Source organism: Nyctereutes procyonoides, unplaced genomic scaffold, assembly GCF_905146905.1.
Source record: "Nyctereutes procyonoides isolate TBG_1078 unplaced genomic scaffold, NYPRO_anot_genome, whole genome shotgun sequence".
Taxonomy (NCBI): Eukaryota; Metazoa; Chordata; class Mammalia; order Carnivora; family Canidae; genus Nyctereutes; species Nyctereutes procyonoides.
Window position 1 is genome coordinate 24534086 of NW_026575125.1, and position 26765 is coordinate 24560850.

General features: G+C 37.1%; 1 protein-coding gene across 1 annotated transcript in view; it reads left to right on the top strand.

Annotated features, from left to right (window-relative positions):
• IL1RAPL1 (interleukin 1 receptor accessory protein like 1) overlaps nucleotides 1-26765 on the top strand; it is a 1192989-nt gene that overhangs the window by 495785 nt on the left and 670439 nt on the right. The window contains exon 3 of the mRNA XM_055337995.1: nucleotides 13737-14016. Coding sequence (XP_055193970.1) covers nucleotides 13737-14016 — 280 coding nt within the window. The remainder of the gene's footprint in view (nucleotides 1-13736; nucleotides 14017-26765) is intronic.

Here is a 26765-nt window from a genome sequence, read left to right on the forward strand (position 1 = left end):
ACAAAATGTATACTTTTGTGTATTTTTCCCCACAATTTTTGCACTAAATCAGTCAAATAGACAATGTGTGATATTATTTATATAAAAGAAAATGCATATTAAAACACAACGTGCTTCATTCCCATTTCTTTTGAGTGTTTCTCTGACTTAAGAGGATTTGAATGCTCAACAGAGCCCACAGTATGGAAAATCTACACAGACAAACTTTTGTTGCACTGACCAGACAATGTAAGCAATAGTGTTCTGCTGTAAACTCCTGTAATAAAGGCAAAAAAATGTTTTGTAAGATAATAAGTCTTCTACCCCAACTGCACTTGGCAACTTCCACCTCAAACCTGCTTCTGCTCCTTATTTCTGTTAATGATGTCACAATCCTGTTGGGAATCCTGGTTTGAAATGCCAGCCATCCTTGACTCCTTCTTCATCTCTCCTGTCTGATTAATCTTTCCATCCTGTTGATCCTACCTCTACATTTTCCCCCACATTTCTTTTTCATATCATTTCCCACTTCTGTTCCTCACTTCTACTATTTTAAGAACTAAGTGGTCTCCCTGCTCCTAGTTGAGTCCTTTCATTCCATACTTGATATTATCACTAGAACATCTTCTGAAATGTAGATCAGATTAATACCACTTCCTTTACAGATATTTTCCACTGTCTACATTGACTAGAGCAGTGGTTCATCTCAGAAGCATCACCTGGGAACTTTCTAGCATGCAAATTCTTAGTTCCTAAAAAAACATTTTCTGAATCTGGAACTGATGGTGGAGCCAGACAATCTGTCTTTTGATATCTTTTTCAGATGATTCTAATGCACACTAAAATTTGTAAATTACTGGGCTAGGGGATTAAGTTAAGGTTCTTGGCATGGTGTCTTGTCAAATCCACCTTTCTGATCTTATTTTCACCAGGTTACATTCTTTTCCTCTCTACCTCATTATACCATTTCAGAACCTTACCCTTTACTGTCCTAATGGGGATATCCCATTGAGTTGAAATTTTCTCTTCTGAACATCAAGTTTTAGATTGAGGCACAATTCAAATTCCATCTCTTTCTAAATTCTTTTTGATCTTCTCAGTCAGATTTCTTTTCCATTAATGTATGTGAAAAAATAGAAAAGAGTCCAGGCTTGAGATAGAATAATCCTCTTGCTCTGTGTTTTCTCAGCAGTGCTATCTTTACTGTTGAAATTTCTCCATTCTGCTTTCTGCTATATGTAGTTGTTGACATGTCTTTCCTCCCTAAAAGATAGGTTCTGCAATGTCAACACTAGTGTCAGGAATCTTTGTTGTAGAACAGAGTTGCACATAGTAGGTGATTGATAACCTATGTGAAATCACCCCGAAACATGTTTTGAATGCTAATGCATGCTTATTTCATTTGTTCATTGCTACAACAATAGCCCATTTGGAATTGCTCTCAATTTTAAAGACCTTTATAACTTGCAATCTTTAAAAATAGAATTCTGTTCTGATATATTTTCTAAAAAAATTATAGTAAATATGCACCATAAGCCTTAATACTCTCTTTAATGGGTCATTTTGCAGGGTGAGTGTCCTGCCATCCAACAGGCCTTTCCCTGTGAGACTAAGTTGGAAAAGAGGTTAAATCTGTTCACTCTTTTTTGGTTTGTTGCTCATCATGTTGATATTTAACGCAACATCCAAAAAATGTCCCATAGGTATAAAATTCCTGAAACTGGCAATATTTTTGACCTATCTCTGCATATATAGCTTTATCTATTTTGTGGCCCAAATAGAGGGAATTTGGGGAGATAAACATGAACTAAGTGAATAGCGTAATAGTATGCCTAATGAATGTAAAACAAATGTGTTGCTTTTAATAAATCAACAAGGATTTACTGAGTCCTGAGATATGTTCAGTTTTATGGAATAAAATTGTTCTGAGTAAAAAAAACCTGTATTGCTTTGTAGTATTACAAAAGGAAAGGAAAATGCATGGTGTTAATTTTTTTCTAAATTAGTGAGGTTAAAAATACTAAGAAACAATAGGGACGCCTGGGTGGTTCAGCGGTTAAGCATGTGCCTTCAGCTCAGGGCGTGATCCCCAGGTCTGAGATCAAGTCCCACATGGGGCTCCTTTCAGGGAGCCTGCTTCTCCCTCTTCCGGTGTCTCTTATGAATAAATAAATAATTTTTTAAAATACTAAGAAACAATAGTAATGAGTGATACACATTTCCAGTAACAATTTAAGTAAATATTTATTCAGCTGATCACAATGGTAAAGCAAATATAGATATGGAAATAACTACAGTTATATAATTAGAGATATATTAGATTTAGATTAATGGATGATAGATAAGATAGATAGATAGATAGATGATAGATAGATAGATAGATAGATAGAGATAAATATATAAAGCCCCAGTTCTCACAGTATCCACAGTTCAATGACGAATGAAATCCATGTAAGCAAATATTTATCCACTATGATTCATGTTAAATAGAGAACACTGAAGAAATAAACAACTGAAAGAGTAAGAAAAAACATCTTTGAAGTAAACTGAGATTGCTCTCTCCTTGAAGGATGGACCATATGCATCAAGCTTTAACATATCGATTCCTTACGCCTAGAATAATAACAAAAAAACAAAAGAATCCAGATTTTCTTGTAGTAGAATGTGTCAACTTGTGTTCACCCAAACAGTGGGGCTTTTCCTATTCCTGCTCTGCGTGAGAATGGCAAAAGACATCCACTATATTCCAGGTACCATGTTAGATACTTCCTCATATCATTTTTCAACATGAAGAAAAGAAAAATATTCAAAGACCATATGAGTCTTAAGCAGAATTTACTTCCATGCAAGGCAGGGGTAATATATATATTTTTAAATATTTTATTTATTTATTCATGAGAGACACAGAGAGAAGGCAGAGACATAGGCAGAGGGAGAAGCAGGCTCCAGGTGGAGAACCCAATGTGAGACTCAATCCCAGAACTCTGGGATCGCTCCCTGAGCCTAAGGCAGACGTTCAACCGCTGAGCCACCCGGGTGTTCCAAGGCAGGGATAATATAATCCAACACAGAGAGATGGGGATGTCAGGTGAACTGTCAGAAAATGGCATGGAAAAAATTGATCACATACCTGCATGCAAAGGAAAACAGCCCTTACGAAGACTATTTCCCAGGCCAAAGGCAAGTGTGGACCTTAAAAATGGCAAAGCCAGATTTCACAAGGAAAACTGATTCATGAGTTTGTACAAGTGTTGGGGGCCAGTTGAAGGTTTGACCATTATACTGGAGGTTGGCATAGGTGATTGCCAAACCCCTAGTTTACCTGTTGACCTAGATAGTACAGTTGAGTCACATACCGCAAACTGTCCAAGTTTATTATCTAGCTGTTTTCCTGGCCATTTATTAAGAGGTGATTGCTTTCTGGAGCCCTGACTGCTCACTGCCTGCCATCCCTCACTCCCTCCAGGGCATGCAGCAGGCACAAGCAACAAACCTAAGGTGCAGTGAGATTCCTTTATCAACACTAGATCAGCCACACAGGATAGTTTTTCAACACGCAGAAATAAAGGCTCTGAGAGCTTAACTGACATGCTTGATCTTGATGTGGCTGGGATTTGAACTTGGATCTGGTTTGTCTAGAAATTATCTATTGCCATACATTACATATGTTTAACCAACTCGACCTTCATTAACAGGCATGTCCGTACAGAGAATGACATTGTTTTTCATGGTGAATGAGTCCCCAGAGCCCTTTCTGGTTAAATTATGTTCGGAAGAATTTCATTGTTCTGTTTTATATCTTTATGTGGAATACATGCCTCTCTTTTCTTTATCACCCAGTTTAATTATCCAGAAAAGCTCATCCACTAATCAGCCTTGATTCAAATATGTACTGAGTCTCCCTAAAGTCCATGCTCTTCCTGGAGTATCAAAATGCAATCTTATTTGGAAATCGGGTCTTTGCAGATGTAATTAGTTAAGATAAGGTCATACTGGAGTAGAATGACCCCTAAATACAATATGATTAGTGTCATAAAAAGAGGAAAAGCCACACAGACACACACAGAGAATGTTATGTGACAATAAAGGCAATGTTGGGAGTGCCATGCCTACATGCCAAGAAACTCTAAGGATTTCCCTCTGTCACCAAAAGCTAGGAGACAGGGAGCAGATTCTCCCTCAGAGTACCCAGAAGGATCCAACCCTGCTGACACCTTGATTTACAGCTTGTAGCCATCAGAGCTATAAAAGCATCCATTTTGGTTATTTATTTAAGCTCTTCAGTTTGTGGTACTTTCTTACAACAGCGCTAGGGAAGCAGTACGCAATGTTTAATGTACATGGTGATGATGATTTAAGGTAGACCTTAGTGTGGCCATGTGAATGTGTGGGACACCAGCCATGGAAGAGTGACACTGCCAGGAGGAGACAAGAAAATATACAGAGGAGTTCCTCCAATGACAAAAACAAGTGGTGCTACATATTGAGTAACTCTAGTTCTAGTTTTTACCTTGATTCCTGGGAAAGATGATGACTGTCTCTTCCAGGTGAGGAAAGGCCCTGGAGGATCTGGTCACTCTCTTTCCCACTCCCTTCCTCCAGATATCCCAGCCTTCCTGCTCTCCTATAAACATATCTAGTGTATTCCCATCTCAGGGCCTTTGTTTTGAACCCTGATGTCCCACATATTTGCCCAGGTGACCCTCTGCTCATATATTAGCTCCTCAAAGAGCCCCTTCTCTGGCCACTGTATTAAGAGCACCATAGACATTCTGTCCTCTTAATATGCTTTATTTTTGCTTCCAGATGCATTATATTGCTATGGTTCTTGTCTGTCTTCTCTGAAAGAGCTGGAACTCTGTTTTGTTCACCACTCTACCCCCAACACCCAGAGTGTCCCCTGTCCTACAGTGCATGCTGAATAAATGAGTGAATTATGTAACCTGAGACACAAAGAGGTTAGCTGTCAGTTTCCCAAGGCCTCCCTGAACTCAAAATTGATTCTTTCTGACTCTGTACAGGTAGGGTAGCTCAGAAGTAGGTCCAAAAGTCTGGAAGAAGTCCAACCTGACATAATAATGTAAAGTTGTATTGAATTATGGAAGCAGTAGGACCTAAAAGCACTATATTAGCAGATGTATATATCCTTATGCTTCCTTTGAGGAACTTGGCTGGTTAGGAAGGGCTACTATTTTAGTTCAAGAGGTATTCAAGGGACATTATGGGTCCCTGTTGATCATAGACTAGTGAACTTATGAGCAGAGATGTTCAGTGAATATTTACCTTGAGTTATAGAGGGTTCCCTGCTAGTCAGAGCATAACACTCCTCAAACCTATATAAGAATGCAAGGAGAAAGGCCCAAGAGTTCATGTTGCTGACTCCACTTTAGAAGCCAGGAATCTCTTTGTCCTTCTTTTCTTTCTGAAAATATAAAACCCTGACTTTCTTTTGCCTTGGACAAAATATTTATTTTATCCAACCAGGAAAAATATAGAAATATATTGGATCATCAAAGAAAAATTTGTGTGCAGCAAAGACCAAGGCCAGATTGCTATTCCAACCCAAAGATGTGCTGTTTGGGCTTGGCTTTGATATTCTTCTACAAGAAGGATAAAAATCATATCCCTAGTTGCACTAGATTCTAGAGCCCTGGGAATATTGTAGCATTTCTTATGACCCCACAGCAAATGAACTGTTGGTTGTGAGCAGCTATTGACACTGAAAATTGATTTTTTTGAAGATTTTATTTATTTATTTATTTATTTATTTATTTATTTATTTATTTTTGAGATATAGAGAGATAGCACGAGTGAGCAAAGTGAGGGGCAGAGGGAGAAGCAAACTACTCCCCACTGAGCAGGGAGCCGAATGTGGGGCTCAGTGTGGGGCTCGATCCCAGAACTCTGGGATCATTACCTGAGCAGAAGGCAGACACTTAGCCGACTGAGCCACCCAGGTGCTCCTGAAAACTGATTTTAAGCATGCTTTACATAAACCCCATGTTGTTGTCCACAAAGATGGCTTCTTCCCCCTTATTGGATGATATGGACAACTCCTGGGTCATTGTCATTGTTTGTTTGCTGTTAGGTCACAGGCAGTAACTCTAGACAGTATTTCAAAGAGAAATGGAAAAAAAAAAAAAAAAACAAAGAGAAATTAGTCACTCCTGACGTTATCCAGTAAAGGAAAAGGTAACAGCAGCAGTGAGGAAAGGGTAAGTACAAAATGCTGCTGTAGTTTGTAATGGACCAGGGGATGTCAGAGGTGAGAAGAGAGGGATTAGAAGTTTGAAGGGCTGCAATGGCTGAGCAAAAGGATGTCCCAAGTCAGCCAACATATCTCTTTATCACGCCCCAGGAAGCTTCACTGCCTCCTTTTGTTTTTATGGCAGATACAGACGCAACTGGTTTCCTCAACTGTGGGAAGCTTGCCTGTAGGGTAGAGCTGAAGGAACTGGAGAAGCTTGTGGTAACACAGTCTTTCATTAAAAAGACCATGCCAAAGGGACGCCTGTATATATATATATATATATATCGCGTCACCCCTTTGCTCCCAGGTTCATATGGGGCCCCAGTCCCCATCATCATCTGCCCTGAATCACACCCCCAACTCCTTGACCCCGTCCGGGTGCCGAACTTCCGCTCCGCAGCCTGCTGAGAGGGAGCCAGTGGCACAGAGAAAGTGACCTTATGGTTTTGAGTCAGCTCTTGGGGGAAAGAGGGGCGGGGGTGGTCCTGGCTTTATCTACAAGAATCTACTTGTATATATGTATATACATGTATATATGTTTGTAAATATATATATGTTTTAAAGAATACCAAAATTGATTGAATTATAATGTTGAATTAAATGATTTTGAAATAGAGCAAGGTGGATATGACGAGTCTAGTCAGAGATTTAGGGTTGATAAATGGTGACTCTGACAATTTTCCCATTCACTTATTGGATGAGTGCTATTTATACTTATGCCCTGTTTTTGTAATTTGAGACAAAAAGTGTCACAAAAAGTGCTCAGTTAAAGGAATTGTACATGGAGTTAATAAGAGCACATGTAGTCAAATAGGCATTTATATAGATGGCTGTCATAAAAGGAGACTAGGAGAGAGTTTTTGAAAATCTATTTAAAACTTAGTATAAAACCTTAAAAATGTATATTTGATCCTGTAATTGAACTTCTGGGATTCTTTTCTGAGGAAATAATACTTTTCTTTTTCTTTTTGGAGGGCAAAGATGTGGAACATTGTATGTAAAGTTGTTTTATCACAGAATTACTTAGAACAGCCAAACCTAGGGGAAAGACTTTAAGTCAACTAACATTGGAAGAATTAAGTTAATTATAATGTGGCATTATTATGGAATATTATGCAATTATTATAAAATATTCAATAAAAATCATGATATAAAATTTTATGTATCATCTCAATTGGGAAAAGAAACTGAGTTAACAAAAGGACAGATTATGAATGAATGGTATTCTCTTTTTACTCTCTTGAGTATATAGCATCTCTTGAGTAATATCAATTCTCTTTTTACTCTCTTATAGTTTCTGTCTTTTCTTTTTAACCATTAGAAAACAAATACTTAAAAAAAATCCTCACCAAGTACATGCTATACAATGCATGGGTTTTCTTGTTTCAGGGATATCTTGCTAGAATTTGGAGGCTAAGATAGAATGGAGGGTTATATACACTAACAGAATCTTATTTGCCTTGGTGCCAGTCGTCCCCTGATGAAGAGGGAACCATATCTCAGAAGAAATTTGGTAACAACTGACCAAGGTCTGCACCCACCTGAAAATGACCTACACTGAGAGGGTGATACATGATAACTTCCAGGCTTCAGGCTTTGCTAGGCAAAGGGTATTCTAGAAATTGGATTTCTGATCATTGGCAGCATCTCTTGAGTAATATAAATTCTTACCACCCACATAAATCTCTCCAAAGTATTTGAAAGAGCTCTCCCACAATTGTTACACTGTACATATATTTTAAAGGCCAAAATCTAGAAACATTCCACCCCAGACAAGCAGAATCCAGAAAGGAGAAATGAGGACGAATTGCTGTATAAACCAATGCATGCTCTAAAGGTTAGCTTGCGTCGTATCTTGCTGCTGTCATTGATGCTGATAATTTGGGGGCATCTCTGCCACCATTGCCAATTTTTACTTATGAAGTCCATATTTGGCAAAGATAGTGGACACTAATTAAAATCTAGCCTCAGCCTTTTTGTTTGGTGTCTGTGATAGCTTATATGCATGGCCTACACTTGCCTTAAATAAATTCATGTCTCATGTTCGGGTTTTGCCAAGCACACTAGGGGTAGAAAGAAATAATGCCAATGTGACAGTATGCATTTTAGGTCTGTCTGTGAGTCTTTTAAAAAGAAAATTCATTACATTTTTATTGCCTAAAAATTTTTAAATCTTTCTCAGATCTCCATTTCTCCTTCTTTACCACCATTGCCCAAACGTAAATCTCTACCTAAAAATAGAGCCAGCACAGTGCATCCAAAACTATTAGACTGGCCCCAACACATCACTGGTTAAAACTTTTCTGTATCTCCCCCATCACCTTCACAATGAAGCCAAACATTTGTTTACATCTCATAAAAGTACCTCTGCAGTTTGTCTTTGCTCCCTTCTTTTCCTATGTCTTGCTCTTTTCTGCTTTAAACTCATTTCGAGGGACGCCTGGGTGACTCAGCGGTTGAGTGTCTGACTTTGACTCAGGGCGTGATCCCCAAGTCCTGGGATTGAGTACCCATATCGGGCTCCCTGCATGGAGCCTGCTTCTCCCTCTGCATATGTCTCTGCCTCTTTCTCTCTTTCTCTGTCTCTCATGAATAAATAAATAAAATCTTTAGAAATAAACTCATTTCTATACCACAAAACCTGCAGAATTCTGCTACTTGTTATTTCCTTGTCTTTAATTTTGTGTGCACTTCCAAAGTCAATATCTGTCTGCCTATAGATAAGGGCTATATCTGTCTCTCTTGATTTCCAACCCCTAGGACAGAAATTAGGATGAAGTTAGTTCTCATCATATGAATAAATCTGTGTTAGATCAGCTTTCCTAGAATAGAGCCCAATCAGGGATTTTTAAGGTGCAAACTGATTGAGTGCTCTTCAGGAAAATCTTAAAAGGGAAGGAAGGGAGCAGAATAGGAGAGGGAAATTTTCTGAGGGAAGAGGTCACAGGTAAACTGGAGTCAGCCTGGTCCACACACAGAGGAGCTCTGGCACACAAACTGCACTTTTGGGATGTCCCTACGTGATGCAAAGGAGCAGCCCTTTGTACACTCCCATAGGTCAGTTATTGACAGTAGGCACACCCAAAGGGATGTAAATTTCCCAAAAGGATGGTTCTTGTCAATCAAGGGTAACTTTTAAGAGAAGGAGAGAACTATGAGCTGTTAGCCTGAGATACTCAAAGTAGCTGGAGGGGAATGGATGCATCAGTGTAGTAAAGGGGATCAGGTTGGGGCATCTGTTACATTATCATAAATGTCTTAACCATTTAAAAATTATTCCAATGTATCTAACCAAGTAGATAAGAGTAATATAATTTGTGCTTTTAGAAGTAAAGTCTTATATTTTCATATTAGAATGTAATGTGTAAGCTTGACACATGGTTATACTTTTTTTAAGGAATGCAGCCTTCAAGCTTGTTACCATGGAAATATTAGTAATAGTGACTTAATTAAAAATACTTCTTTCCCTAATCTCATTTGAATATATTTGCATTATCCAGTCTATGTAGCCTTTGTTCATAAAGTGGTATATCGGTATGAACCCCTTGTAAAGGAATTAATTCTGAATCTTAGTTCCATCACTGCCTTCATATAAGTTCCTAGAACATTATAGGAGGCAGCAAAAGCACATGAATACAGTGCTTCCTATTCCTGCCTTCCTAAATGACTTTATGGTTTCATAAGGTCCCATGGACTATGAGGGAGTATGTATACTGCAGAGGGGTCATTGAATTAGAGTATTTCCATGAAAGCCTCTCAACAAGTAAGGAGAATACAAATGGTAAACTTTCTGGGAGAAGGCTTAAGAAGGGTGTATTATTCTGAAAGACAGAAAAACAGATTAAATACTCCTGGCCTACTCAATTACTGGTAATAGTTTTAATAATAGTAATGGTGACTTACATAACAGAATTAACAGTGTCTAGAAAAACTTTTGGAATGATTGTTCCCAATACTTTTGGAATGATTGTTCCCAAGCCAGCAAAGCTTGTGTGCTGAAATAAGGAAAAACTGAATGAATCAGTAGTGATTCTGGTCATCAAAAGTTAGGTGTAAGGTTATCACGTTTTGTTGTAAGATTTCAGATGTCCTGCTACACAAGATTTAAAAAAAATGCTTTGTGAGTATATAAGAAAAAATGTATTCATAAGGAGATGCATACTGAAGTACTGAGGGGTGAAATGTCATTATTTTTCTAACTTATTTTCAAATGGCTTAGGAAAAAAATTATAACACACAGAGTAAGAGAGAAGAATGTGTGTATAAATGAGGCAAAATGTTACAAAGATAAAAAAGATACCATTCTTCACTCACTTCATTTATTAAAATGCCTTAATTACTGAAAAAAGACATAATCCCATCATTAAATGTGTTTATCCAAATAACTTGAAACTATATTCAATTACTTCTATATTATTTGTTATCCTTCTCAAAAATGTATTAAAACATGTTAATAATTTTATTGTTTATTTTTGAACATCATACATTAAGCTTAATGGTCATAGAACTTCCTAAGCCATAGATCCTACATCTGTTTCCATATTAAAATGAACTTAAGGTGTCTCTGACAACCAAGGTGCTATTATTTCTTCATTTTACCTCTGCCTTTTCCTTATCTTTTGACTCTGAACTATTTGAAACTTTTCTAATTGATAGTTAAGTACTAAATAACTTTATTTTTAAAAAGATTTTATTTTTTTAAGTAATTTCTACAGGCAAAATGGGGCTTGTACTCACAACCTCCAGATCAAGACTAGCATGCTCAACTGACTGAACCAGCCAGGTGCCCCAAAGACTTTTTTTTTAAGATTTTATTTTTAAGTAATCTCCGCACCCAACTTGGGGCTTAAACTCATTCACTCAGTAACTGTGTGTTGAGCTGGTTAGCAGGCAGAGTTACAGGCACTTAGGCTAAAGAAATGAGTTAGAAGGACAAAGTTCCTGACCTTAAGGGGCTTACATTCTTCTGGGGAGTCAAAACAAACAGAAAGTGGGTACATAATGTAACATCACAGAGTAGTAAGTTCTATAAAAAATATTGAAACAGAATCTGAAATAAGTGATCAGGATAAAAAGCTGTTGTTTGGACAGGACATTTACAAAGACTTCTTCAAGGAGGTGATTTCTGGAGGAAGGGAGGGAGGAATCCATGCAGTTGGGGAGAAAGCATCTACATTGGAGCACCTCGGTGGTTCCATTGGTTAAGCGTCCTACTCTTGGTTTTGGCTCAGGTGGGGGTCTCAGGGTCACGAGATCAAGCCTCATGTTGGGCTCCACACTCAGCATGGAGTCTGCTTGGGATTCTCTCCCTCTCTCTCTGCCCCTTCCCCTGCTCACTCTCTCTCTCTCTCTCTCAAATAAAAAATAAATAAATAAAATATTTTTTAAAAAAAGATAAAAGCAAATTTTCACGTAGGGAGAACAGTTAGTTCAAAAGCCCTAAGGGATATTTTTGTGAAGGGTAAGTGAAAATTTGTAAACTCAGCCATAGTTTAGTGCTCATTAGAAGTTAGGTATTATTTTAGGATAAGAAATGTAGATTAAAAAAAAAGAAATGTAGACAATTCTATAGATCATGTGTCTTCTTTGCTCTAATAATGCACATTTTCCTTTTCATCTTGAATATTTTCCTTCTTTTGAATCCTACATTAGTCATCCTATTCTCAGATCCTTTAGTTTGCCCTCTTTTTAATCTGTAGCAAGTCAAATTCTTCCTGCAGTACTCAGATGCTACTGCTGCTAAAGGTCCCTCTTTTTTTTTTGCTCTTTTGCTTAGTATTTGTATATTGTAAGTTCTGTCAAATTGATTATCTTACTAATTAATGGGCAACTGCCCTCTCTAAGCAAGAAATCCACCATTTCTCTATGATGATGATAATGGGGATACACCTGTGGTGTGCAGACCTGTTGTTTTGTGTGTGTGTGATTTTAAAAAATGGTGTCAAGATGCCATTTGTAAGGTGGTGTTTCCAGGAAACCCAGAAAACCCAACCAGCCCCCACCCTCATCAGCCACATTTCCACTATCATTTCTATTTTAAACTTCCATTGATGCTTCCAGCAGAGCTAAGTGACTGTCTACCTCTGTCTTTGGCTGTCAAACCACTAGCAGAGCTTGACCTAATATTGTGTTTCTTTTGGCTTTATTTGGCTGCAAAATGTTTAATTTCTGATTTTGTCATTGAGTGTCCAATCAGAGGGATAAAACACACACTAATTTGAACAAGGAAAGTTTGTATAAAGAAGTATTAAACGTAACAGGGCATTGAAGTGATGAGATTGGCTAGTAAAAAAGAAAGATGTATTAGTCTTCTCAGTCGCCATAACAAATCAGCATAGCCTGAAAGGCTTACACACAGAAATGTATTTCTCACAGTTCTGGAGGCTGAGATGTCTAAGATCAAGGTGCTGGCTGATTTGATTTCTACTGAGAGCCCTCCTTCTGGCTTGAAAGATGGCCACCTTCTTGCTGTGTGCCCACATAGCCTCTTTTCTGTGAGCCCCATCTCATGGAGGAAGGGAGGGAGGGGAGAAGGGAGAGACGAGCTTTCTGGTGTCCTTTATAAAAATACACTAACCCCTTTATGAGAGCTCTGCCCTCATGATCTCATTTAAACATACTTTTCTCCCAAAGACCCCACCTCCAAATGCCATCACATTGGAGATTGAATCTTCAACATGTGAATTTTAGGACATAAACATTCAGTCCATAGCAAAAGAGAACCCTAAAGACTAGAGGAATTGCCCTCATTTTACCCCTATGGCTGAGAGTGCATGCAAGGGAACCCCCCCCCACCCATCCTCCTACCTCTAGACCTGAGATCCAAACCTTATTAGGAAGGTTCATGGCTTACTGAATGGTAGACATCAGTGTGGTGCTACAATGGGAGAATGTGTTGGAAATCTGCCCTCTGGAACTTGACAGAGATTTACCTGAGTTGCCTGAGAAAGCTGTTCACAGGAAGGTGCCTTGCCTGAAGCTCTGCTAAAAAAATCTCCAAGCAGCTGGCTACCATGTACTGTAGGAGCTGGCTACTGGAAAAGCAGGAGTCAGGTGCTGGAGAAGCCTCCCCACTGCAAGAACCTTCCAAGAAAGCATACTGGAATCAGGGAGAAAAACCCTTTGCTGCTTCAGTGTCTCTCCAGAGCCCTCTACTAACAAAGCTGTAGTCCCAGCCGGCAAAGGAGAAATAGTTCAAAGGTCCAGATCCATTTTCAAAACACAAGCAAAAAAAAGTGGATTTAGAGTAAAAGGCAATGAACCAATAACCAATCAATTGTACCGATATATATGAGAATAAACACCAGAAGAAACAAAGTGATGAATATATTGTTTATTAGCAGAGTCAATTACTTCTCAGCACCCTTCTGAGTTTTATCCATTGCTGCATCCTCTGTGCCTAGAGTAGAATGTAGCTCGATAGAGATGTCCAATAAATATTTGTTGAACTATTGGCTTCACTTTTTCCTCTAATGTTTTCTTTCTCTCTTTCTTTTTTTCACTATAGCTGATGGATGCACTGATTGGTCTGTCGATATCAAGAAATACCAAGTTTTGGTGGGAGAGCCTGTTCGAATCAAATGCGCACTCTTTTATGGCTATATCAGAGCAAATTACTCCCTGGCCCAAAGTGCTGGACTCAGTTTGATGTGGTACAAAAGCTCTGGTCCTGGAGATTTTGAAGAGCCAATAGCCTTTGATGGAAGTAGAATGAGCAAGGAAGAAGACTCCATTTGGTTTCGGCCAACGCTACTGCAGGACAGTGGTCTTTACGCCTGTGTCATCAGGTATTCTTTTAATTCTAGTATTGCTGTATTAGTTAAATCATATGCTGCTTTCCTGTACTTAAATTTCGCTGCTATCCCTTTCACCTAAAGGTTTTGCCTCAATATTTGTGTGTGTTGCTGCTTTCTAAAATTCAGAACCTAAATCATAAAAAGATGGGATTGGAATTTATATTGAGACATTATTTCTGGCTTATGGAGAAAAGAGATACCATCTGGGTATCTACTTATGTTGCCAGAAATTACTAAAGACTATGAAATAAAATTTATAGAGGAGGTGAAATGTTGCAAATAAAATGTAAGCAAAGACTTGCAGAAAGGATGCATAGTTTATCGCTAAATGGGTTGTAACATTTTGTTATTGCCCTTCACAGACAAATAGAGCACAGATACCTCCGGTTCACACACATCTGTAAAGATGATTTAAGTAAATGTGTGTATGTATGCTGGAAGACAAAGGCAACATTGCCATGTTAGGAAATAAGAAGGCTGTGTTCCAGATCATTTTTGTTAACTAAAAGTGCTGGGTCAATACAGAAATTTTCCTGGGCCCCTCAGGGCCAACGAAAAGTTAATAACAAAGTCTGTGCCTTTATCCACAAAGAAGCTCATCACACATCCATACATCTTTTTCTGCTTCTAGAAGAGACATACATGGTTTGCTTAATGATAATGCACTGAAACAGTATCCATGTAACACATCAGTGGTTAAAAAAAATCTCAGTTTAAGCATTTATCCATTCATGGATTGTGAATCACACCCTGCATGAATGATGGTGGATGTCATTAGAGTATAAGAACATTGGCGAAGCAGGGTACAGGCATATAGATGGTGTGTTTAAATCTTTGTATTTGTGCATTTTTGTTATTAAGAGAAATTAAGCCAAATCTAATGCAATAGATTCTCAATTTGGAGGAAGTCTCAATTTAATTTTTCAAATTAAAATTCGACTTTAACTTCTGAAACTCTGATCTGCAGCTCTCACTTCTCTGTTTGCGGATCATGCCTTCCCCTCACTTTCCCCTACAAGAATTACCTTTATGCTGAGTCATAGCCACAGGTGTATTAGGACATTAAAATCTGTCAAAGCCACATAAGAGTTTTTAAAAAAATCTTGTTAACACTAACAACACACAGGTTAAAGTTAGTTTTGGATAATATAAGTAAATACAAATAAAGTTGTGCTTGAGAAAAATGACTGATGGATTACAAAAGAACAAATGCATCATTTTGTTGGCAGCTCTTGTTCTTTCTGATAGGTTCTACTAGTGCTTTTATGGTCAAACATCTCTCTTCTTAGAAGTGGAGATTTTGCAATGACCTGGATAAATATTTGCCAAACTAGTATTGTTAAGGAGTACTCTTTGGACTGGCTTTCTTCACTTAACTAATAGTGATTTGATTTAATTTCACTTTGTTTCTTTTTTTAAAAAAAATCGTTATTTCTGATTATTCATGCATGTAGAGGTGATTCTTCAGGATAGGCAAATGTGTGTCCTCATTTATCTGAGATTAGAATTGAGCCGGATGTCCACAGTCTAACACTTCATTTCATTATTTATTGTTGATGAGAAAATAATGATGCGTTCACATCTGTAATCTGAATTTCTAAAGCACTAAAGCTGCAGTTCTTTGATGTGTTTAAATACACACTGTGACCCGATGCTCTGAGAAATTACATTAAAAATCCCTGGATTTATAGTTGAAGTAATGAAGGAAAGGTTGAAAAGTTGCAGAAACAGTGATATTTGCCATATGTTCACAGGGCTACATTTTAATGGAGGGTGCAAATAAAAGGCAAACGCTTTAAAGTTTTATATGTGTCAGGCCATATTCTAGAGACAGCGGTACAGTGCAGAAAAAGATAGTTTTCTTATTTGAATTGCTAGTGTTGATATGGCTTCCTTTTTCAATTTGGAAAGCAGGACTCAAAATCATTATAAACAGCTATTTAAACATAGCTTGGTGTTGGTGTGAGGGGAGCCCAAGGCTGTTAGTTGAGTCATTGACATTTTGGCACATTGTTAGCTCTCAGACCACAAAAATGTCACCATTAGTTTTTTGAATAATCCACTTGCAAAGAATTTTAGATGTTTGAAAATGTTAGCTTGTACTCAAATGTTCTAGTCTTTCTGGGTATTTATTAGTGAAAAGGTTTAACACTACAGCTTCCCATGTACAGCTAATTTGCATTTATATCCGTATATGTGCAATTAAATGCCATAAATAATGGAATCTCCTTAAGATTACTATCAGCATAACCAACAAGAACTTTCTTCCTCCCTTCTCTTGGTATCTGTTCAGGATGCAATAATACCACATACTTTTTTGCTGCATGCTACCTGGCTTTTCATTCAATTTTCTCCTTCCAACTTTTTTTGTTTTATTTTTACATGAAAAAAATAAATGAAGGAGAGCTGTATGACAATTTCCTTTCTTTGGAATAAGTTCATTTTATTAAAAAAAAGTAAAATTTTCTTGTAATCTTGCCCCCCCCCCCAATTTTTAACCCCCTTCTTCAATTATGCCCTATCAGGAGTTTCACATGCAGAGCTAGCCAGTGTACATTTAAGGATTTTATTGCCTCCCCAAAATAGTAACATACTAAGTTGTTTAGCACCATATTTTTTTTCCTAAGATTTTTATGTTGTGTGAGCTCAAGTGGCTTATTACTTGGTTAAGTGTCTGACTCTTGATTTCAGCTCAGGTCATGATCTCCAGGTTGTGAGGTCATGTCTGCTCAGTGTGGAGCCTCCTTAAGATTCTCTTTCTCCCTCTGCCTTTCCCTGCCCTGGCCCCACTCACGCTTTCTCTAACTAAATAAATAAAAATAAAATGATTTTTTGTTTTTGAGGTAATTGCAGATTCATATTAAGTTGCAAGAAATATAAAAAGGCATACTGTGAATCCATTACCTGGTTTCCCTCAATGGTAACATTTTACACAACTGTCATACAATCTCATAATCAAAGTCTTGGCATTGAAACAGTCAAGATACAGAACAATGTTATCACCTTAACGATACCTCTTGCTGTCCCTTCACCTTTCTCCCCATCCAAACCCAAACCTCTGACAACCAGTAATCCTTTCTCTTTATCTACATTTTTTAATTAAAAATGTTACTAAATGGAATCATACATTATATAACATTCTGAAATTGGATTGTTCACTCAGCATAATTCCTTTGAAATCTATCCAAGTTGTTACAGACATCTATAATTTGTTGCTCTTTATTACTGAGTAGTTTTCTACAGCATGGACATTACCACAGTGTTTATTCAGTCATTGCAAGACATCTGGGTTGTTTCCAGTTGTTGGCTATTGAAAATAAAGCTTCTATGGACATTCATGTATGTGTTTTTGTGAGAATAAGTTTCCATTTTTCTGGGGAAAATGTACAAGAATGAATTTGGGTTGTATGGTACTTGCATGTCTAGTCATATCAGAAAGTGCCAAACTATTTTCCATTGTAGCCGTACCATTTTATATGCCCACCAGCAATTTGTGAATTATCCAGTTTCTCCACATCCTTGCAGCATTTGGTTTGTCATTATTTTTTATTGTAACCATCAATATATTGTGATATCTCACTGTGGTTTCAATTTTCATTTCCCTAGTGGCTAGGCATTTTACACATTTTCATGTGCTGATTTGCTCTCTCTCTCTCTCTCCCTCTCTCTCTCTCTCTCTCTCTCTCTCTCTCCTCTTCATGAAACGTCTGTTAGGACTTATTGCTGTTTGTTCATTGAATTATTTGTGCTCTCTTAAATTTTGAGAATTATTTATATATTCTAGATACAGGTACTTTTTTGGATATATGGTTTCCAAATATCTTCTGTCAATCTGTAGTTTATCTTTTCATCCTCTTAACAAGATCCTTTGCAGTAAGGTTCAATTTATTATTTTTTTCATTTGTAGATCATACTTGTGGTGTGAAGTATAACAACTCTTTGTCTAGCCCTGGATCCTGAAGATTTGTTTTGTGTCTTTTTAAAAACTAACTTTTCTGTCAATAGTTTTATTGTTTTACATTTGTTTGTGGTCCATTTGAGTTAATATTTGTGTAAAGTGTGAAGTTTATTTAGGTCCAGGTTTAGCTTTTCAGACAGATGTCCAGTTGCTCCATCACCATTTGTTGAAAAAACTATGCTTCCTCCATGGACTTGCCTTTGTTCATTTATTCAAAATCAGTTGGGCATGTTTGTGTGGTTCTATTTTTGAATTCTCTATTCTATACCTTTGATCTGTATGTCTAGCCCTGTGCCAATATTGCTCTGTCTTGGTTAGCATAGATATATAGTAAGACTAAATGACAATTATAGTGACTCCTCCTACTTCATCCTTCTTTTTCTAGATTGTTTTAGCTATTGTAGGGCCTGTTGCTTTTTAAATCAATTTTAGCATAAGATTGTGACTACAGAAAACTTTACCGGAATATTGATGGAAATTGCATTAAACCTATAAATTAACTTGAGGAAAACTCTTATCTCTACTATGTTGAATCTCCCAGCTTCTGAATACAGCAGATCTCTCCATTTGTTTGGGATCTCTTTATTTGATTTCTTCGTTAGCATTTTGTAGTTTTCAGATACAAATTCTATACACATTTTGTTAAATATATACCTCAGTATTTCATTTTCTTTGGTGTGTTTGTGATAGTATCTTTTTAATTTCATTTTCAGCATGTACATTGTCAGTGTTGTTAGTAATGTGATTGATTTTTGTGTAATTCCTTTCTGAAAACATATTTTTTTCAAATGACATACCTGTAATGTGTTCTATCTAGTATTTAGTTCTTTTGCCCAAGTCTTGTTGTTCTCTTTAGAGACTAAATAACTCTTCCTAATCATTGAAAGCACATATTAAGCATCTATCATAAGGTACTTAGAGAAATCCATTTATTCAGTCATCCTTGTAACACACATCTATCAAACATGAACTAATATACTAATGCTAGTATACTAAACTAAACTAAAAAAATGTTTTTACCCACAGGCAGATTACATAAGAGAAAATAAGCAGTTGTAGTTACAGATACTGTGAGCACAATGTAGAATACAGTCAAGTTCCACCAAGATGGCGTGGCCCCAGTCTTCCAGCTTACATCTAAAAAGGCTGGAAATAACACAGCAAACAAACATAGGAAAACATAGGAAATCTGTCAAATGTGGAAAGAAGGATTATCTAGAGACCTCAGGACTGAAGAAAATGACATGACCACAGTGTTCCACTTGCCCCACTAGATGATGTTGGCAGGCCTAGTGAGGAGTTAATCTTCCATCCCCTGCCTGGCAGAAGCAGGCAGCAGTAATATGAAATCCCTGCCCGAGTAGGGTCAGCACAGGTGGGGGGGGGGCTGAGCTTTCATCTTGTGTCCCATGGAACTAGGTTAGAATTACATTTTGCTCCAAGAGTAGTGTCAGTGGGGTCCATTGGCAACCTGAGCATCATCCCCCACAAGACACATACACCCAGCAGCAGTGTGAATCTATGAGGCACTGTGAGTCAGGGCTGGTCACTTCTAGGCTTTAGTGCTCCTTTCTAGTATCAGTGGGGCTCCGTGGGAAGTAAAGCTTCTACCTTAAACAAGGCAGAATGAGGTGGTGGGAATTAGGGTTAGTTGGCATCCATTTTCCCACCCTTCCCTGGTGTCAGTGGAACTCACGAAGAAGTGAGCTTACTCCCTGACTGGAGGCAGCAAAGCACTGTGGGTAAGCTTCACCAGGAAGGTGTCAGCAGCGCTCAGGAGGCCACTGAGTGTACATAAGCACTTGGCCCTCATCTTACATTTCAACAGAATTGCCCACTTAAGGAAAAGATTAAATAGTATCCAAATTTTCATAATACCTAAAATGTGTAGACTATAATAAAAAAAACCTCACTGGTCATGAGTCATAGAAATTACAACATGAATGAGAAAAGAAAACAGATACCAACACAGAGATGAATCAGATGTCAGAATTATCCAACAAGGATTTTAAAGCAACCGTCATAAAAATACTTGAGTAAGTAACTAAAAAATCTCTTGAAACAGATGAAAAAATGGAAAATTTCAACAGAAATATGAGAAAAATAAAAATTGTGGAACTGAAAATTATAACAAAAAACTCACTGGAATGGTTTAATAGTAGAGTTGAGATGATGAAAGACAGTTTGACTTCTTTGTACTGTATTAAAACTTCACTGGCAAGGGCCACAGACTTCCAATTTCCAGATCCTCTGGATCTTTCTCAGTTTTCCTAACACCAATCTGTACCACTTCTATTCTTAGTTCTCTGATAGATAGCTCTGTAAATTTCCTTAGGATCCTCTTCCTTTTTTTTTTTTTTTTAGGATCCTCTTCCATTGAACTTTTCTTGATTGCTAGTGTTAATCAGAATTTTGTTTACAACTCTTTCCTGTTACCCCTCTACATCAGTAGTTCTCAACTTTGGCTACATATTGGAATTAACTAGGGAGCTTCTGAAAACTATTAATTTCTGGGTACTACTACAAATCAGTGAAATCCAGGATCAGATGATTCTGTTGTATAGCCAGCTTGAGAATCATAGCCCCTGATCTTATTTATTCAGTATCTTCACATAGCCTATTCATTGATGATTCAAAAAGTAATTTCAAAACTTTTCACAAGCACTAGAAGTATACATTTGATTTCCTAATGATCCCCTCTTCCTGTTTGTTCATGAGACACATCAAATTCAATAATGTACCCCAATTTATGTCAGTATGTACTTCAGCCAACTTCCCTCCTCTTCAGGGTGCTTCCTTCTTTTCTCAGCAAATAGCATCACTGTCATTCCAGTGGCTCATGCTAGAAATTTTTCATTTATCACTTGCTTTCTTCATCTTCCTCACCTGGCCTTAATTGCTTACTAAGACCTCTGCAGTCTACCTTAGAAATATCTTTTCTATTTATTCTTAGACATACCAATTTCTAATCTCTCAATAAATGCAGCATGCTTCCAGTGGTTTCCTGCCCCTAGGTTTTTCCTATTTACTGCTCCACACTGCTGCAGAATACCTACTATGGAGATACTTCATTTGTCTGCTTAAAAGTCTCTGATGGGCTTCTATTACCCAGCAAAATGAAGTCCAAAGACTTGGTTTGGCACACATGTCTCTTAACAATCAAGTTTCAATCTTTCATTCCAGACTCATTTTGGGTGTTCATTTCCATAGGCACCTTGTGCTATGTTCTCACCATCCTGTTCACTGTTTGCAGATGAAACTATGCATTTTCTTTACTCTTTCACTCATTGTTCTTCATCAGAAATATCACTTTTTTTACTACCTACCTGAATAATCCATAGTTATTTTTTGAAGAAGACCCAGTGTATATTTAGCATTTTTTACCTTTCCCAAATTATTCCATAAACAGTTGTTTCGGTTATCAATTGTGGGGGGACTCCAAAACTAACTGGCTTAAAACAGCAACCATGTTATTTGTGCATGACTCTGCAATGTGGCCTGGACCATACCAGATGGATGGTGTTCTTCTGCTGATTTTGCCCATAGTCACATGAGGCTGGAATGACCTGGGATGGAGGATTGCCTGGCCCTGCATGAATTTTCAGGGCCCCCTTTTCTTCAAATCATCTTTCCTGCTCTCTCACTAGTAGGATAGCTAGACTTTTTATGTGGTGACTCAGAAGGTGTAACCATTTATCAACCATCTGCTTGCATCATGCTTACTAATATCCCTCTCACCAACTCTAGAGCTAACATGATGAAAGGAGACTTGAAAAGTTCTTGAATACCATATCATCAGTGGAACCACCAAAAAAACAGTCCAGCAGAGTCTGGTGCCCTTTACATATGCAAAGTATACTCACCCCATTCCTAAGACCCTCAAAGTCCTATTATGGCATCAGGGTTAGGCTACAAGCCCAAGATGTCATGATCTAAATCAATTTGGGGTGTGAGAGAAGTTCTTCATGAATATTTCGCTGAGTGGCTCCTCCTGATCTGAAGGTTGTGACCCACATAGACATCTTATCTAACCCTCATACACCCAATGTACAATGGTCAGACAGGGATAAAATAACCAATTGGTAGCAATTCTCAAATCAGCTGGGCCCATATCACCAGTTTCTTGATTAAGGCAGGTTCTGCTTATTGAGAAAGTTCTCTATGGCTCTTGGTTTTGTGCTCTTCTTTTTCATAGAGAGTAAAGGGCCCAGAGAGCTCTTTTAATTTGAACTCTGTCTCTATTAATTTACTTTTTTTTCTCTCAAGATTTTATTTAAATTCAAGTTAGTTAACATATTGTATAGTATCTGTCTCTCTTTTTAGAGGAGGAGGGGAGGGGCAGAGGAGAGAGAGAATCTCAAGAAAGCTCTACACGCAACATAGAGTCCAATGCAGAGCTCCATCCCATGACCCTGAGATCACTACCTCAGCTAAAATCAAGAGTTGGATGCTTAACTGACTGAGCTATGCAGGCGCCCCATATCTCTTTTACTATAAGCTAGTATGGTTTCTTAAAATGCTATGAGCTTTTTACATATTACATTGTAATCCACTCCATTAAGCAAAAACTACACCTACAAATATCTTTAAGACAAAGTCCTTTCTACTTTGGTGTTCCAGTCAGAGTACTGGAAGACAACGCATGACAAATTTGTAGACACTCTTTTCATAGCTAGTCTTAGGGTATGCCTCACAGATGTTCTCAACTACCTTCTCTTGATGATAGAGAATAGACTATATCCCAAACTTACTATCACTGATATGTTTTCCACCTAAGAATCAATTTAAAACAGTGTTTGTCACAGAAAGGCACTCAGAAAAAGTTGTTGAATGAAATAATTCATGTTATTACAATTAGGGATTAGCGTTTAGAATACTTTTTGGAAAACACTGCTCTAGCCAAAATTACACCATTTTCTGATTTCTAAAGTTTTCTATGAGATAATTCAAGAACTTTATTTTTGTGTGAAATCTCTTATCTAAAACTAACACAAATTATAAACTGCTTATTCTACATTATGATTTTTGGTATTCCAAAAGAGTCATTTTATTCTCTTCCTGTAATATACCCTCCCTTTCACCAGCTAAAAGTAAGAAGTAATAATTAATATGTTAGGTCTACAAGACCCATAATGAGTAACTTCTATAACTATAGTATAAAGAATTTAAGTCATTAATGTTCATCCATATGAAAGATTATAATTTTAATACTTATTATTTTATGTGATTCTTGTTTGAAAATCAAATCATTCTTGGATCAAAGGATAAATAATATCATCATTTTAGTAAGTCCTAACCATTTATACCACAAGGAGTCTTTATAATTTGTTCAGGGCAATCAAAGTCCATATAAATATTTTATAGCCTACCCAGAAATTTTAATGATCATATGTATATGTGTTCCAAGGACCTGAAGTAGTTTTACAATCTTGGTTTCCTAATTGTTAAACTACCTCTCTTAATTTAAACCAGAGTATACTCTTGAGAATATCAGCTGTAATTCATAGGTTATAAAAAATTCAATTAAATGAACATAAGCTAGTTCTTTTAAAAAGTCTACATATAATTGAAAGTCCTTAAAATAAGGTTTTAAGTCTGTATAAAGAATCTCTTCTGGGGATCCCTGGGTGGCGCAGCGGTTTGGCGCCTGCCTTTGGCCCAGGGCGCGATCCTGGAGACTCGGGATCGAATCCCACGTCAGGCTCCCGGTGCATGGAGCCTGCTTCTCCCTCCGCCTGTGTCTCTGCCTCTCTCTCTCTCTGTATGACTATCGTAAATAAAAAAAAAAAAAAAAACTAAAAAAAAAAGATTTATAAAAAAGAAAAAGAATCTCTTCTGGATGATAAATTGAAATTGTAGAACTGCACAACAGACACTCTTTCTTTACTCTTTTGGTGGGCACATGTGTTTCTTGGCATAACAGGTTTCAAAGACATTTTCCAGTTACATACTTCTTATAAGAATGCTTAGAGAGATCATGCTGAAGTGGTGGATCAACATAGAACCAATACTACATGTTTCCTTCTTTACATGTTTAAGACATGAAAATATACCCTAAAGGATTAAGCTATTTTCGATAAGGGCAATAATTAGCCAGATTGCTATCTTTCTGACTGCTTTTTTTTATTTTTTATTATTATTATTTTTTATTTATTTACGATAGTCATACAGAGAGAGAGAGAGAGAGGCAGAGACACAGGCTGAGGGCAAAGCAGGCTTCATGCAGGGAGCCCGATGTGGGACTTGATCTCGGCACTCCAGGATCACGCCCTGAGCCAAAGGCAGACACTCAACCACTGAGCCACCCAGGCCTCTCGCTATGAGACTTTTTTAGTCGTGGATATAACATGTGCATTTATCACATTTTGAAAACATTACTAAAAGTCCATGATATAACACAATTGGTAATTATCATGAGGAGAGTTTTAAATCGCAAACCGTATGTGCCCAGCATGCAGGTCACTGGTAAACCAGAAAGACTTTATTGGTGGTTTTATATTTTGATTATTATTTTTTAATTGTAAAAACTCTTCTCCAGAGAAAAGCTAACTGCTAAGGTTGATGCACTAAATAAAGATAAAGTGAATAGATCTAATAAAGTGATAGCAACTGATCAATAAAGTTTAGGTTAAGAGAAGTTGAATATGAAGCCAAGATGATTCAAGGCTTTTTCTAAGTCTAATTTTGTGTTTGGTTCCCAAGTAAAAAATGTGAACAATAATCTCAATAAAGAAAATAAAGAGACTGATTGTTCTTAGAAGAGCTCTTGAAGGGCCTGTGATTTGAGCAGTACTTTGAAAACTAAACACATGGCTAGGGAGGGCATAAGGGAGAAAGTTTTGTTAGGAATGTCTCATGAGGGGTAGTACAAGAGAAATTAAATAATGATTGAGATCAGGGGTTGGCACATTTTTTCCTGTAAAGGGCTATATGGTAAAAAAAAGTAAGCTTTGCTGGCCATATCGTCTTTATTGCAACTACTCAGCTCTGCTGTAGCAAGACAGAGCCATAGACAATACATAAACAAATGGGTGTGGCTGTGTTCCAATAAAACTTTATTTGCAGAAACAAGTGATAGGGTGGATTTGGGCTGCAGCCATAGTTTGCTGATCCCTGTTCTAGAAAAAGCCAGATAAATTGCAAATAGTTAAGGCAAAAGTAGAAACTGGTGCTGTAATTAACAAAGAAAAAAGGCATAGTATATTCCTGATAGAATGAGTAGATAAGTTTTGTTGGGAAATGGGGTTTTACATATAATAGCGAGAAGGATGACTGTAAAGAATGTAATGCAGTTGCTAAGATTTAAATGGCAGGCAAGTGTCAAGCAGAAATGGAAAGTCAAAAGCATTTCTCTGGAATTATCTTGCATCAAGTGTATATGTGTTTAGAGAATTTAGAACGTAGAAAACAGGCAAGGAGATTTTATAGTAATTTAGGCATGAAGTGATGGGGACTCAGGTTAGAGAATTAATGGTAGGGATAACAAGGAAAAAAATTCAAGATCACTTTTGGAAGTTAAAATTACATTGTAAATGATGCTTGATCAGATGTTGAAAGACTAATTGGATGTTCTTGTAGGAAACAAATACAAGGAAAAGAGTTAGCAAGAGGCACATCTTAATTTATACCCAGTACAAACCTAAAGTTTTTCATAAAAAATTTTCAGGGTCTTGAAAATAAAACTGCCTTGACTTTAAGCCATTACACTAGTAAACCCATTAATATAATTACATTATCACTGCTTCCCCATATGCATTTGAATAAATAAGGGAAAGGATTTGCGATACTTTCTAAGTTCTCTCTTGGTTTACTTGTTAGTCTGTTTTTAAAAACTTAACTGAAGTCCATAATTTACTCAGATTTATTTTCCTTTACACAATTATCTTCCCTTTTTAAATTGAGGTAAAACTGATAGATAACATTATATTAAACTCAGGTGCACAATGTAATGATTATATCTTTGTATACAGTACAAAGTGGTCACCACCACTGTAACTCTACTTACCATCTGTTACCATTCAGTTGACCCGCTTCTCCCATTTCAACCACTTATCCAACCTTTTCCCTTCTGATAATCATCAATCTCTTCTCCAAATATGAATTTTGCTTTATTTATTTCTTAGATTCCACATATTGAGATCATATGGCATTTGTCTTTTTCTTTCTGACATATTTCATTTAGCATAACATCCTCAAGGTTCATCCATGTTACAAATGGCAAGATTACCTTTTTAATGCCTGGGTACTATTCCATTTTACACAGGTAACACACAGTCTTTATCCATTCATCCATCAGTGGACACTTTGGTTGTTTCTTTGTCTTGGCTATAGTGAATAATACCGCAACAACATAGGGATCCAAATCAGTGGGGTTTTTTTTTAAATTTTTGGATAAATACTCAGAAGTGGAATTGCTGGATCATACGGTAGTTCTACTTTTAGTTTTTTTGAGGAACCTCCATACTATTTTCCAAAGTGGCTGCACCAGTTTACATTCCTATCAACAGTACATGAGCCTTCCCTTTTCTCCACATCTATACCAACACTTAGTATTTCTATCTTTTTGATAATAGCCATTCTAACAGGTGTGAGATATCTCAAATCTATGAGCACTGAATATATTTACATGTGTGTCTTCTTCAGTTTATCTCATTAATGTCTTCTAGTATTCAATATACAGGTCTTTTACTTCCTTGGTTAAATTTATTCCTATATATTTTGTTCTTTTTTGATGCAGTTGTAAATGGGATTGTTTTCTTAATTTTGCTTTCTAATAGTTGGT